Source organism: Schistocerca gregaria, chromosome 2 (genome assembly GCF_023897955.1).
Source record: "Schistocerca gregaria isolate iqSchGreg1 chromosome 2, iqSchGreg1.2, whole genome shotgun sequence".
Classification (NCBI taxonomy): Eukaryota; Metazoa; Arthropoda; class Insecta; order Orthoptera; family Acrididae; genus Schistocerca; species Schistocerca gregaria.
The window spans coordinates 234,548,747-234,564,539 of record NC_064921.1 but is presented as its reverse complement, the minus strand read 5'-3'; the positions used below and the strand labels follow the sequence as shown (position 1 = coordinate 234,564,539).

At 41.8% G+C, this 15,793-nt stretch overlaps 1 protein-coding gene across 2 annotated transcripts in view; it reads right to left on the bottom strand.

Annotated features, from left to right (window-relative positions):
* LOC126336764 (chromosome transmission fidelity protein 18 homolog) overlaps window positions 1-15,793 on the bottom strand; it is a 443,331-nt gene that overhangs the window by 18,965 nt on the left and 408,573 nt on the right. For both annotated transcript variants that reach the window (XM_050000773.1, XM_050000774.1), the window contains exon 19: window positions 9,246-9,303. In XM_050000773.1, coding sequence (XP_049856730.1) covers window positions 9,246-9,303 — 58 coding nt within the window. The remainder of the gene's footprint in view (window positions 1-9,245; window positions 9,304-15,793) is intronic.

The following is a 15,793-nucleotide window of genomic DNA, read 5'->3' as shown; positions in this document are numbered from 1 at the left end:
TAAACTTAAATTGGAACCGTCACACTAATTATGTTGTGGGGAAGGCGAACCGAAGACTGTGTTTTACCGGCTGAACACTCAGAAGATGAGAGAGCTCTACCAAAGAGACTGGCTACTCTACGCTTGTCCAAACTCTGCGCGGTATGGGATTCTTGCCAGATAGGATTGACGGACGGCATCGAAAAAGCTCAAAGAACGGCAGTGAAACGGGGGAGAGTGTGTCACGGATACGATACGTGAGGTTGGATGGCAATCATTAAACCAAAGCCATTTCTTGTTGAGAGATATCTTTTCACTTAATTTCACCAACTTTCTCCAACAACTTTTGTTGCCGTCCAATTACATAGAGAGAAATGTCATAGTAACAATATAAGAGAAATCAGAGCTGGCACTGAAAGATGTGTGTGTTTTTCCCGCGCGCTGTTCGAGGTTGGAACGGTAGAGAAATAGTCTAAAGCTTGTTCGATGAACGTTCTGCCAGACATTTAAGTATGAACTGCAAAGTAGTCATTTGGGTATATATATATATATATATATATATATATATATATATATATATATATATATATATATATATAGCCAAGACTGCAATCAATACTATTGATTACTGATTACCTGTTTGAACAGTTGGTCTTCTTCTGGCCTGTAATGTGACGCATTTACATAGAGAAAATCTACAATAATTACTTACATTTGCCATTACAAATAAGGAAATGGAAACTCTACATTTTCATTACTGAATTTCAAAAAGCTTGTTGTTATACGTCCTGTTTCATTGTGACTGTATCACACATTCCACACAGTTTCGTTACAAATAAAAACCAGTTAATCACAAACAAAAATTACACAGTTAATAAGCACGTTGTGTGGAATGTTCTACATACTACACATTATATGGGCTACGTGAAACAGTCATAATGGAACAGGACGTAGAACAAGTATTTGAAGATATTAAAAGGTAGAATTTAGAGTTCTTCATTTGTAATAGTAAGTAGAAATAATGATTGTAGATGTACTCTATATTAATGCGTCACTTTACAGATGTGAAGGTGGCAGACAGTTGAATCCGGTCCTCAGTAATAAACAGCATTCAATGTGATCTTGGCTATTAAAGGTTTCTTCAAAGCAAATACAGATCGCTGTTTACGAGAAATTTCAACCGAATAGGAGTCTCTTGGCTGTATTTCGTGTATTGTAGCCCTTAATGTCCATTAGATATGTCGGAGCGAAAGCTCAATTCGTCAGAGCTTCCGACCTCACTTGAGGCTTTTTGCCATGTCACGACGAAGCTGTTGTACCTGCGTGTTGCGGAAATATGGTTTACTGGTAGTCCATGGAGAAATTTCTAGCGTCGTTCCGAAAATACACGATTACGAAGTGTCATCAAAAAGCAACGGGAATTTTTGTTTTTCTTATAGAATCTTTATTTATTCATCAGCATTGCTCCCTTCAAAGTAATCCATCACAAATATAATGACTTATGCCAGCGTTTTTCCCAATCTTGGAAGCACTTCTGGAATTCACTTTTCGTTATGGCGTTGATCTCCTTCAGCTATTTTGTTTTTATGTCATTAATGTAGGCAAAATGACATCCTTTGATAATTCTCTTCAGTCTTTTTTTTTTTTTTTTGTCAGAAAATCATGAAGCATTGAAGCGTCTGCGGGATCATTATCGTGATGCAATTTCTAACAGATGTTTCGTCACAATTTTGGTGGCTTCCTTCGGACTGCTCCACGCAAACGGCGCTTAACTTCCAGGTAGTACTCCTTATTAACCGCACGACCGCAAAGCGCAGGAACTCATGATGTAATATCCCACTATAATCGAAGAAAACAGTGAGAAGAACCTTCACATTCGATCGAACTTCTCGAATATTTTTCGGTCTTGGCTCTTCAGGCCTTGCATTCTCCTTCGTACCCATACATCCAAGTTTCGTTATCTGTCATAACCTTCTTTGGAAGTTCTGGATCGTTGTCGAGTTCATTCAGCAACTTCTGAGAAATGACTACGCGACGTCGTTTCTGGTCAAATTTCCACACTTTCCGAACAAACTTTGGTGCTACACATTTCAAACCCAAAACAGAGGAATAAGTTGTTAGGCATGAGCCAAAGGATACGCTGGCGTCTGCAGCAAGCTCTTTGATATTTCACAACCATTTTCCTTAATTATATATATATATATATATATATATATATATATATATATATATATATATATATATAGGGTGTTTCAAAAATGACCGGTATATTTGAAACGGCAATAAAAACTAAACGAGCAGCGATAGAAATACACCGTTTGTTGCAATATGCTTGGGACAACAGTACATTTTCAGGCGGACAAACTTTCGAAATTACAGTAGTTACAATTTTCAACAACAGTTGGCGCTGCAAGTGATGTGAAAGATATAGAAGACAACGCAGTCTGTAGGTGCGCCATTCTGTACGTCGTCTTTCTTCTGTAAGCGTGTGCTGTTCACAACGTGCAAGTGTGCTGTGGACCACATGGTTTATTCCTTAGAACAGAGGATTTTTCTGGTGTTGGAATTCCACCGCCTAGAACACAGTGTTGTTGCAACAAGACGAAGTTTACAACGGAGGTTTAATATAACCAAAGGACCGAAAAGCGATACAATAAAGGACTGGGAACGTGACGGATGAAAGTTCTGGAAAGGTAGGGCGACCGCGTACGGCAACCACAGAGGGCAACGTGCAGATAGTGCAGCAGGTGATCCAACAGCGGCATCGGGTTTCCGTTCGCCGTGTTGCAGCTGCTGTCCAAATGACGCCAACGTCCACGTATCGTCTCATGCGCCAGAGTTTACACCTCTATCCATACAAAATTCAAACGCGGCAACCCCTCAGCGCCGCTACCATTGCTGCACGAGAGACATTCGCTAACGATGTAGTGCACAGGATTGATGACGGCGATATGCATGTGGGCAGCATTTGGTTTACTGACGAAGCTTATTTTTACCTGGACCGCTTCGTCAATATACAGAACTGGCGCATATGGGGAACCGAAAAGCCCCATGTTGCAGTCCCATCGTCCCTGCATCCTCAAAAAGTACTGGTCTGGGCCGCCATTTCTTCCAAAGGAATCATTGGCCAATTTTTCAGATCCGAAACGATTACTGCATCACGCTATCTGGACATTCTTCGTGAATTTGTGGCGGTACAAACTGCCTTAGACGACACTGCGAACACCTCGTGGTTTATGCAAGATGATGCCCGGCCACATCGCACGGCTGACGTCTTTAATTTCCTGAATGAATATTTCGATGATAGTGTGATTGCTTTGGGCTATCCGAAACATACAGGAGGCGGCGTGGATTGGCCTCCCTATTCGCCAGACATGAACCCCTGCGACTTCTTTCTGTGGGGACACTTGAAAGACCAGGTGTACCGCCAGAATCCAGAAACAATTGAACAGCTGAAGCAGTACGTCTCATCTGCATGTGAAGCCATTCCGCCAGACACGTTGTCAAAGGTTTCGGGTAATTTCATTCAGAGACTACGCCATAGTATTGCTACGCATGGTGGATATGTAGAAAATATCGTACTATAGAGTTTCCCAGACCGCAGCGCCATCTGTTGTTGACAATTGTAAGTACTGTAGTTTCGAAAGTTTGTCTGCCTGAAAATGTACTGTTGTCCCAAGCATATTGCAACAAACGGTGTATTTCTATCGCTGCTCGTTTAGTTTGTATTGCCGCTTCAAATATACCGGTCATTTTTGAAACACCCTGTGTATATCTTTTACTTCTTCCACACTGTCGTTAGTAATTGATGGCGTGCCGAGCGGCCGTCGTATTCTTCTCGACACTCTTTGAAACGTCTATACCACTCGTAACTCTTCCCTAACGCTTAGTAGATACGCCAAAAGCCACGTTCGAATGCTGTGCTGTACTTTATTCCATTTTTCAAGCAAAATTTAATGCAAATTCTTTGAGCTACCTTTTTCGGAAGTAAAAGTTCGCCGAGCATTCGAAAACACCTATAACTTTTTCGATTGTCAACAATAAAATAAATATTCAAAACACCTGAAAATGCAAACACATACCAGGAATGTGGGTACTAACTAGATTAAAAAATTAAAAATCTGACGTATGAAGGCCCCGAAATTAAATTCCCGTTACGTTTCGATCACACCTTGCACATATTATGCGTGTATCGGCTATTTACAAATTTATGCACTGATTGCACTTTTAAGACACTGACTGCACTTTGGTAAAGAATGAAGCTAATTATACTTTACATCGCATATTAAAAGCTGTGAATTAGACAGAAGAGGCATGCCGGTGTTTTTATCCTATCTTTGAACCTTTAAAATGATGTAGCCAGGTACTCACAAGACGATTTACAGTTTACCGTTGACTCCAAAGCAAGGAGCAAGTAGGCATTTCTGACGTATACAAGTCACTGCCAGTCGTGATAGAAAAAATGTAGGTCCGAATGGGGACTGACCATCGAACTTCTACATTTTTCCATTCTGATGCTTGCCAAGTACAGGGCACTGAGTACACGCTAGAATAATATCCATGGTGTGTTTACGGGTATTCAGCTGAGTTGTTGTTTCCATTTTATGCACAACATTTCGAAAAATTTACTAATCACTCACGCAGAGAAAACCTGAGATATTTCAATGATATTCTTCAGTTGTGTTAGGCAGTGAGCGAAATAACAGCACAAGGAGTGGACTACATCAAACTGCATTCACAAAAGCCTTTCCATTGTATCAGGTGAACACCTACACACATCACTCCGCTTGCCACTCTACAGTATGTGGCGGATGGTACTCTCTACTTGAGGTGGCAATTTTCTGTCGTACTGCATTCGCGTATGGAGCGAGAGGAGAAGTGTTTGCATTCTCGTTGCATGACGTGTTTTATGTTATTCGACTGATCTCAGCTCGAGGTTTGCAATGGATGCAGCAAAATAGTCGACGGGGTTTCGTCGGATATCGGTAAAATAAATTTACACAATAGCGTTTAACGAGAACTACGTTGTTCTTCTTCCACATTTCTCTCTTTTTAAATTAACTGGTCATTTCTGTTTTCCATGGGCTATACCGAACTGTTTCTACCCCGAAATCCACAAATTTGTACGCGATACGTCAACAGCTATGAAGCCAGCTTGATGAAGATTCCAACTAATGCAGTCGAGCTCTCGAGTAGATTGCAATAATGTCTTGTAAGCTGTTTCCTTAATAGGAGTACTGTAATTTGCCAGATCTCTCCCAACAAGTCAACGATTCCACGTTCAATGTAATGTCACACATCGAGTTTATGTATGAGGAATGTACACAGAAATCGGTGTGTATGAGTCCCTACTTTCTCCCGATGAACAGAGTGGTTTTTTGTGCTGGTGTACGTAAGGAGCGACCGTATTCCAGTTTCTGTTTTTTTTCGCTAGTATTTATGTGAAAGATGTTTCGCTCTACACGAAAGGCAACTTCGAGGAGTACAATAATTAAGTCATTAATGCTGGTTTTGTTCATGCTGAACACTATCGATTTCGATGACTGCAGATTTCACACCCCGTCATTAATGTTCGGAACAAATGTTGCACTTCGAGGAATTAAAAAAAAAAAATCACATATGAAGTATTAATCACCAATACAAAAAAACTAACATGTTTGTTACATCCAAAATAGACTTGTGATAGGCTTCGTCGCTTGCTAGAACTGTTTGAGGATAGAAAATCATTTGGATGAAGAGGCAGAATTACACTTAAGGAAATTGATTCTTCTGTCCTATGGGACAGTCATTAGAAAAAAAAAACAGAAACACTAAACCGTGCTGTGTCGGGAACTTATTTTCATAAGATACCCACCGACCAAACACCACTGCAACAGAAAAACACAAGCAATGAACCACATAAGCGCTCACTACCAGAACCCGTTATGAATGCCGTTAAACACACAATCAGGTTTCTTGCAAGCCCTGCCTTCATAGGAAAATGCAGAATGTAAATAAAAGCCTTAAGCATTTAATTTGGATGAGATGTCCAAAAACGACTGTTGAATGAGGGAAAATCACGACCGAATTTAAGCGCTGGAGGAAAAAAAGGTTCGGATTCGGATGTGTTTACTGCAAAAGCATTTACACCATCAATTGGAGCAGGATCAAAAAAGATGACGAAGCACTGTCCGGTTTTCAAACACTAGCCACAAAGAAAGGAAGGAGAGAGAAGCGAGAACTGGAGGAGCAGGAGTTTCAGTATGAAGGAATTTAAAATTCGGGTTAGCCTATTATATGTTTGAACATCTGAACTATACTTTTAAAATACATTGCTGTGTTCTACACTTTTCTTACATTATAAGAGGCCATTTAACAAAAATTATAACCAAATTATATGATATTTTCATGTTCTCTTCAAAAGATATTTCTAATTTCTCTCTCACAGAGCGAGGTGGCGCAGTGGTTAGACACTGGACTCGCATTCGGGAAGACGACGGTTCAATCCCGCGTCCGGCCACCCTGATTTAGGTTTTCCGTGATTTCCCTAATTCACTCCAGGCAAATGCCGGGATGGTTCCTTCGAAAGGGCGCGGCCGACTTCCTTCCCCATCCTTCCCTAATCCGATGAGACCGATGACCACGCTGTCTGATCTCCTTCCCCAACCGACCAACCAAATTTCTCTAAATTTGAAACAAAAAAAGGACATCCTTTACTTAAATTCTAATTATAGGGTTGCGTGTTAGCAAAAATACACGATTTTGATTAAGCCAACACCATGTAAGACATGGATTATTTGATGGTGTAAAACGTCCAATTAATGCCTCGTTGCCCGCATTCGAATGATTAATCACCTAACGAGCATATTTTCTTCCGTTATGTCAAACAACAAAGATTTTCATCAGAAGAAGCTGTTGAATCACCTCAGAACCACGTTCCTGAGGTGCCAACGTTAGACGATTTTTAGAAATGTTTCATTCTTTTCGAAGAAACTGAAAGATGGTCTCGTGTCTTCGTCGACGCATCTTTTGAGTAACTTGAGAGGAAAGACAAAATCTCTAAATAAAGAATATCGAACGTAGAGCTCAACCGTGTAGCCCCTGCAAATGATCCTGGCAATATTTTCCGAAAACATCGAAAGAGCAACAGAGCACGTCAGCATATTGAAAGAGAAGGCGGTAAAGCATGGATTGCAATTTCTTGCGGGAAGACAGAGTTCATAACGAAAATTAAAAATACTGCGAAGTTTCTGCACAAGACACGGTAGAATCAACAGAGTGAATAAATTTAAATACCTCGGGAAAATAACAAAGCAAACAAAAACAATGCCCAGAAAAACAGAAATGAACTATCAATTTACGAAGGGCATTTTCAATCAAAAACGACTCTCAGTAAAAAGAAAAATCCAACACTAGAACATTGTCATAAAACTGGAGTACCTTTATGCAGCGGAAAGTTTAGTTCTCAACAAAAATGAAGAAATTAAACAGTTGCAAAAAGAGGAAAGGAAGGTACTGCGGAAAATACTAGGTCCACAGAAAGTTGCGAGTACGTAGATGACAAGAAGTAATGAAGAAACTCAGCAGAAATTGATTTTACGAGTGGAAATTCTAGCCACGCCATCTTTTCGAAAAAAGATTAGGAAGTTAGTGGAAGTTCAGGAAAAAGACAGAAAGCATCATCACAGTGTGAATAGATGAAAGGAGGAAAGAACACAGTGAAAGAATGGAGAAGTTTCAGTAAGACCGAAAATAAGGAAAGAAGGGAACATCATGAGGAAGTTACCGCACGTGGTCCATTGATGGCCGAAGTGGAAGAAAGAAGAAGAGGGAGAAGAAGAAAAAACTTGAAATAAGAAGGACGTTCAACAAGTAATATAAAACAGTTTCAACTGAAAAAAAATGTGAAATATCTGGTGGGACATCGTGAAACATTCCGGCTTCATCCCCTAAGTTTCATGAAGTCCCGACGGGATTCGGTGCTATACGTAGCCTTCGAAATGGCGTCTGTAACGGAAGAGCGTGCCAAGTAGAGAGCTGTCATTGAGTTTCTTTTGGTGGAAAATCACAGTATCGCAGACATTGATAGGTACTCGCAGAATGTTTACGGGGACCTGGCGGTGAATAAAAGCACGGTGAGTCGTTGCGCGAGGTTGTGCAAACCTGTCCGATCCAGTCTGCAGGCCGGCCGCACAGAAAAAAATGGTTCAAATGGCTCTGACCACTATGGGACTTAACTTCTGAGGTCATTAGTCCCCTAGAACTTAGAACTACTTAAACCTAACTAACCTAAGGACATCAAACGCATCCATGCCCGAGGCAGCATTCGAACCTGCGATCGTACGGTCGCGCGGTTCCAGACTGTAGCGCCTAGAACCGCTCGGCCACGCCGGCCGGCCGCACAGAGCTGTGACTCCTGCAATGTTCGAACGTGGGGACACACTCATTCGAGGTGATCGACGGATCACAATCAAACACCTCGCTGCTCAACTGGATATCTCTGTTAGTAGTGCAATTTTTTGTCGAACATTATCACAGGCGATGAAACATGGGTGCATCATTTACGAACCTGAAACAAAACGGCAGTCCATAGAGCGTCCCCACATCACCTCTCCTTCGAAGGAAAAATTCAAGGCCGCACCCTCAACCAGTAAACTCGTGGCGGTAATGATGAACTCAGAAGTGTATTGTCCCAACCTCACGAAACTGAAGAAACGTCTTCAGCGTGTTCGTTCCCACAAAACGCACTTCTCCATGACAAGGCAAGGCCTCACGCAACTCTGCGCACCCGAGAGAAGTTCACAAAACTTCACTGGACTATTTTTCCTCGTCCACCCTACACTCCGGATCTCCCACCTTCCGACTTCCATCTGTCAGGTCTACTCTGCGGGAAGCAGTACGTGGATAATGGAGAGGTTATTGAAGCAACAAGACGTTGGATCTGCGACCATACAGGCTCTCCCAGTAAGGTGGCACAGTGCTGTTGCATTGAACAGTGGTTATGTTGAAAAATGTGTGTCTGTAGCCAAAAGACTGAGGAATAATATGTCGCCCTGGAATCCTGAATAAAACCTAGATAGTTTCAGAAAAAAAAAATGTTTTGCCTTACTTTCTGAACGCCCTTCGTATCTTAGAAATGGTAATCAATAGCACGGTGAGTATCATTCAGTCCAGATCTGAATCGTAGTAAAAGTCTAAACACAAACGCATTGCCTTTGACTAGCTACATTACCACGAAGACGTCTTAGAATACGTTGTTATTAAAAATGAAAGAACGGGTAACTAACCTGCTCCTCTGGAAGACGCCACTTGCTCCACTTCTCGTCCAAAGAAATCCTTCACAACCTGAAACAAAGAAATGTGTCATTACTTGGAAAATATGTATGAATAGGTCTACTTCGCAACTCACATACTAGTGTACGGAAATAGTGGCAATAAAGAGAACAAAATAAACTCCAAAGTAATAGCATAACACGTCAGAAGAGTGTATACAAAAGGAACCTACATTTTAAGGAAAAAAAACCGTAACTATCATTTGATATGGAAAGGTAATGTGGGGGCGTCAAAACGTGGGTAAGAGGAAGTATTGTTTTGTTACACCCAAGCATCTTTTTGTTAAACTCGGCGTGTCGAGCATAGATTCAAGCATGTAACATATAGTACTCTATTGTTCTAACACACGATTGAGGAAACGAAGAAAAATTTGGATTTATCTGTATATTCAGAAAAACAAGTTGCAGACTGCTTGTCGCAGCCAAGGAGCTGCAGAAAGAGAGATTCGAAATTCACTGCTTTTTACAGAATAGGGAAGGTGACGCCACAGTCTATTTATTTTCCATAGTAAATTATGTTTTGCTCATTGGCAAATAATTGTGCGTAGCTCTTCTAGAATCTTATTGTTTGATGATCCAATTCTGTGCATGACTAATAATCGTTGAAAACCGTTGCTGGACTGTGAATTATGCAAGTAATTATAAGACCGATCATCACGTTTTTGGAACGTGAGTATCGCCGGTTTTACAGCATTATCATTTCCATTGTGTCGATGCACTCTGACGTTGTGTGATCTATTAGAGAAAGTCTCCCTCTGATGTAAGACCACATCCCTCAGATGCATACTGTGGTACTGATCCCTTAGCCCAGCACGACTCTTGTAAACGACTGGCATTTGAGTTATAGCTGGTTTTCTCCTTCCTAGAATTGGTCCAGACCCATACATGATGTTCCACTCTTTTCGGAAACCGACGGAACTTCCTGTCGTCCGAATGCCAAGTTAACCCCGACTCAAGGCAGTTTTTCCAAAACGCTTAAATGTCAACCGGTCTGCCGATGCAGCACAGCAGAGATTTTCGTGTGGCGCACAGATTCCAGTCTGCCTAGTGCGATGCGGGCAAATCCACAGTGGCGCGACGGGGTGTCTAGAAAGTCAGGCTGCAGTCGGTCGCGAAATGGAAACAACAGTGAAGAGCCGAAGAAGCTTTGCACAAATGTGTTGGGCAGTGTCTCTAGTATGCCCGTCCATCGCGTCTCGTCGCTCTTTGTAGTTTTGAGCCTACTGCGAGCACGTAGTGCCTCCCGCCAAATATGTATGCCTTTCGAAATATTTTGCCTGATTTCATGCAACCCCTCATGACGTAACTATCGTGCTTTTCCTTCTTCATAACGATTCTCGGCGACTCAATGCAGGGGCAATGAAGACGCTCGTGCAGCGTTTTCGACGGGAACTGTTTGATCATCCACCATATAGCGCGAATGTGGTTCCCTCCCATTTTCATCTCTGCTCACTTGAACCGCTGGCTATGAAGACAACGTTCTGGCATAGACAAGCTGCAGACCAGTGCAAGAAATTGGCGGAAAGCACCACGACGAGTGTCGTGTAAAGTTAGTACAACGCTACGATGAATGTCTTAACGTCGGAGCGGCGATTATATATATAGAAGTAGGTGGAAGGTGTAGCTAACGGATGCAAATAAAACATTTCTGATATTCACTATAATTTCCATTATGCGACGATCTGGACAACCCTCATAGCGTAGCCATTTTCGGAGAAATGCCAGCTACTTCATTTTCCGGCTCGTAAAATAAAGCAATTGTTTTTCCGCTGATAGCTGACATGTGGATGTTTATAGATGCCTCGGCAATGCGCTTTGGTAATACTTTGGTATGAACTTGTTGAGAACAAAATGGGAGCACTCTCTGTTACAGTATTCTCGGCTGTGACCGGCCACCGGTCTGCTACCGAGGCAGAGGTCGCGTCTGTTTCTCCCTGGGGGGATTTATGAGCCACTTCTTCTTTTTAAAAGGCTGTAGGGGGATGTAAAAACGACACAGAGAAAGGAAGTAATACCTACACGGCTGCGTCCCGCGCGCCACTCTGAACAGAAGCCTTGAAGGATCCTCCAACATTGTATCAATAAAACATTACCATTGTTGCTTTTTATGCAGCATTGATTTCATCAATTATTTCTTGTCCTGAAACCGACAGCTGAGAGGTGTTTTTCCTTCTACAATATACGACCGTATACAGTCTCTTTCTAGTAAACGTTAAAAACCAGCCTCTGAATTAGACTCGGTCGTTCCTGCTTCCCCTCGCCATCACCACCCTTATCGAAGTAATTGTCCGTTTATGTGTTTCTTTCAGCGCACAAGTAGAACTCGTAAACTGCCTAAATTCGCTACCCACACTCTGCTGCTGGATGTTCGTAGAACTCCACAACCTGCGGTCAATTTGGTTCGTTTCATTCTCTTAATATCACCACAAAAATTAAGTCTACTCTCTTTCATGTCCAAATGAATATTGAGATAGTTTTCAATCTTTTTATTTCTCTGTACATCCCTCCTACAGCATAATTTGAACCAAATTTTCCTGATTACTTCTCGTGCTCTCTTTTGGATTTCTTCAATGTTTCGCTTTCTGTTTAAATGGTGTGTTTTTGACCCTTGAAGACACTCTGGACAGATGACTGTGTTATAGTGTTTCATAACTTTTTCTCTTGATCGAATGTCAAGAAACGTCAATGCAACTGAATTTGATAAAATCGAGAAATGATAAGGGAGCTTTTCAGTGCTTCTGTGCGCCTGCATAAGCATTTGACAGGGGGAAAGAGCGGTAAGACAGTGGAATAATCCAAGTCGGCAACTCATTCTCTTGATAGTCCAAACTTCACGTGACACGAAAACCGTGTACGTCGCAATTGTCGGACACGTATGTTTGCTAGTTTCCTTTCTCCTCGTATCTTCCCAGTGTTGGTGTTTCTTGTGGGAGAATAGTGTGTACAGATGTAAATGATCTTCAGTGTTTCGTTAAGTGGTAAGCTTTATTCTTTATTTTGTAAACAATAATGGCGGGAACATTGCACTGTGAAGGAGAGGTAGCAGAATGTCTATGTATCAAAATTTAAAAACGGCCTGTGCAAGTTTGTGAAAATTTCATTGCAACTTCAATATCCATATAGACAAAAGACACTAGTTTTATCAGCCCCTATCCGTACTATTATTTCTCGCAGCCTTGCTGTTACAGTACCTACTGGAACACCCTCTTCGGCTCTTTTCTATGGACAAGAACCTCGTGGATCTGAAGAACGTCTGTTGCCATCACAATACAGGGTGATTCAAAAAGAATACCACAACTTTAAAAATATGTTTTTAATGAAAGAAACATAATATAACCTTCTGTTATACATCATTACAAAGAGTATTTAAAAAGGTTTTTTTTTCACTCAAAAACAAGTTCAGAGATGTTCAATATGGCCCCCTCCAGACACTCGAGCAATATCAACCCGATACTCCAACTCGTTCCACACTCTCTGTAGCATATCAGGCGTAACAGTTTGGATAGCTGCTGTTATTTCTCGTTTCAGATCATCAATGGTGGCTGGGAGAGGTGGCCGAAACACCATATCCTTAACATACCCCCATAAGAAAAAATCGCAGGGGGTAAGATCAGGGCTTCTTGGAGGCCAGTGATGAAGTGCTCTGTCACGGGCTGCCTGGCGGCCGATCCATCGCCTCGGGTAGTTGACGTTCAGGTAGTTACAGACAGATAAGTGCCAATGTGGTGGCGCTCCATCCTGCTGAAATATGAATTGTTGTGCTTCTTGTTTGAGCTGAGGGAACAGCCAATTCTCTAACATCTCCAGATACTGTAGTCCAGTTACAGTAGCACCTTCGAAGAAAAAGGGACCAAAAACTTTATTGGCCGAAATGGCACAGAAAACGTTCACCATAGGCGAGTCACTTTCATACTGAGTTGTTTCCCGCGAATTCTTAGTGCCCCATATACAGACATTGTGACGGTTGACTTTCCTGTTAGTGTGGAAAGTTGCTTCATCACTACACACAATCTTTGAAACGAAAGATTCATCTGTTTCCATTTGAGCAAGGATAAAATCACAGAAATCGGTTCTTTTAATCTTATTAGCTGCAGACAGTGCTTGAACCAATTTCAGACGATAAGGTTTCATAACTAACCTTTCTCGTAGGACTCTCCATACAGTTGATTGTGGAATTTGCAGCTATCTGCTAGCTCTGCGAGTCGATTTTCCTGGGCTGCGAACAAATGCTTGCTGGATGTGTTCTACATTTTCATCACTCGTTCTCGGGAGTCCAGAACTTTTCCCTTTGCACAAACACCCATTCCCTGTAAACTGTTTATACCAACGTTTAATACACCACCTATCAGGAGGTTTAACACCATACTTCGTTCGAAATGCACGCTGAACAACTGTCGTCGATTTACTTCTGTCGTACTGAATAACACAAAAAGCTTTCTGTTGAGCGGTCGCCATCTCAGCATCAACTGACGCTGACGCCTAGTCAACAGCGCCTCAAGCGAACAAATGTACAACCAAATGAAACTTTATAGCTCCCTTAATTCACCGACAGATAGTGCTTAGCTCTGCCTTTTGTCGTTGCAGAGTTTTAAATTCCTAAAGTTGTGGTATTCTTTTTGAGTCACCCTGTATATTAAGTTGGGTCTAATGAAATAGTTTCTGAAAGAGTTATTCGAAAACGGAAAATTTTTCAAGTATTTCTACGAGAAGATCCGTCATCTGTCACCAACGGAAATGAAACTTAGTAGAACCTGACATTCGAAATGTATTAGACTCGAACGCTGAATGGACAAGTTCAAGTATTTAGGCTGTTTGATGAGCCTCGGGATTCACTTTTTCAACAGCCACCTTGTTGTCTTCCCTAAAAATTTGGTGGATGTCCGTGAACAACAAAGTAAGCGCTTTCAATATCAAAGAGATGAAAAGACGGTTTCAGGGTGTCTCAGATACAGCAATATGTTGGGACACCTAAGGTGCCGTTGGTCTCTTCATCGAGGCAGTTCATCGGAGAGAAAGTTACATTACATTCTCTAAGGATAAGAGAGTACGGCAATATAATCCAATGGACGCAGAAGTCGCATCCAATAAACATATCAAGTTTATACTTCAACCTTCGCTCACATTGAAAAAAAAGTTACGTACTTTTCATTCCAGTTGCAAACCTTTTGCCAGTTTTCTGGTTTATAGCTCACACAGACACGAAACTCATTCTCAGAGAAAAAAACTGAGGCCAGATATAGACTTATTGAAAAAATCCTTGAAGAAGGCTATAACGAAACAAAACCCTTTTTTTTAAGCAACAGCGTTATGACCAATGAAAGAGCGCGATTGAACTTTGTAGCTGATCTGCATCTATCTCAATACCCTGAAAAACCAGCTTACGGTAGGTGGCAGAGGGTAGTTTATGTTCAAATGTCATTTCTCTCTTTTCCTGTCCCGGTTGCGAACGTTCGCAGGAAGAGCGACTGTTGGCACACTTCATGGGCTATCAATCCCTGACGAGTATGATTGTCTTCTTCGAAACTCAGTTTTTATGGGATATCAAGTGACTGTAGAGGCCAATCCTGTAGTTGCAGATTTTTCCACATTGTAGACACACGTTTATTCGGGTGGGGACTGCCTGCGTAGCGTTCCTTGTCTTCAGGAGTTAACGTTGGTTCCTAGCAATGCGCTTGTCAGTTTCTGCTTTCCGCGCCAGTTGCTCGAAAGGCTGAACTCCTTTCCAGCCATGCTACGACTAGACGACAAGTGTAGTAGCTTCCCAGTTACCAGCTTCAATCTGACATCTTTTCATTCTGTCTTTTAATACATCTTTGAATCGTTTTTGTGGTCGTCCTAATTTTCCTTGATCGTCCTTTAGCTGAGGATACACAATTTTGTTTGGTAGACGGGATTCAGGCGTACGAACAATGTGGCCCGTCCAGCGGAGTTGATGCTTGATGATCATGGCTTCAAAGCTAGTAGAGTTTGCTTCTTCCAGAACTTGTTAGTGCGCCGATCTTGCCATTTCACCCTTAGGATCCTTCCCGGGCAGCGCTGATCGTATTTTTCCAGACATCGTGCGTGCCTTTTGTAAGTAGTCCGTACTTCGCACTCATATGTGAGAGATGGTACAACAGAACACAACCGCTCATTAATTTCAATACACCCACCAAATGACATCTAGTTCTCTGTCGATAAGGTCTAATACCGGGGGGTACGGTTGAGGAAGCAAAGGAATAGTACAGCAGTTATACACACTTCATGATTGTCGTTAGTGGCCATCGAGATACAATAGTATACAACAAACAATGATGTGTAAATAAACGTTATGTACCTATCTGATATGTTTACCTATTTGCCGACTGACGCCGCATTTGGGGCACCTGTGCTGTTCCCTGTAGTAAAGCGGATTTTCGACGCAGCTACCCGGTTGGAACCCAGAGAAGATTTCATCAACAGGTTGGTTTTATTCACGATTCCAATACACCATGTTATTCCCCACTGCACAAGCCTATATTTCA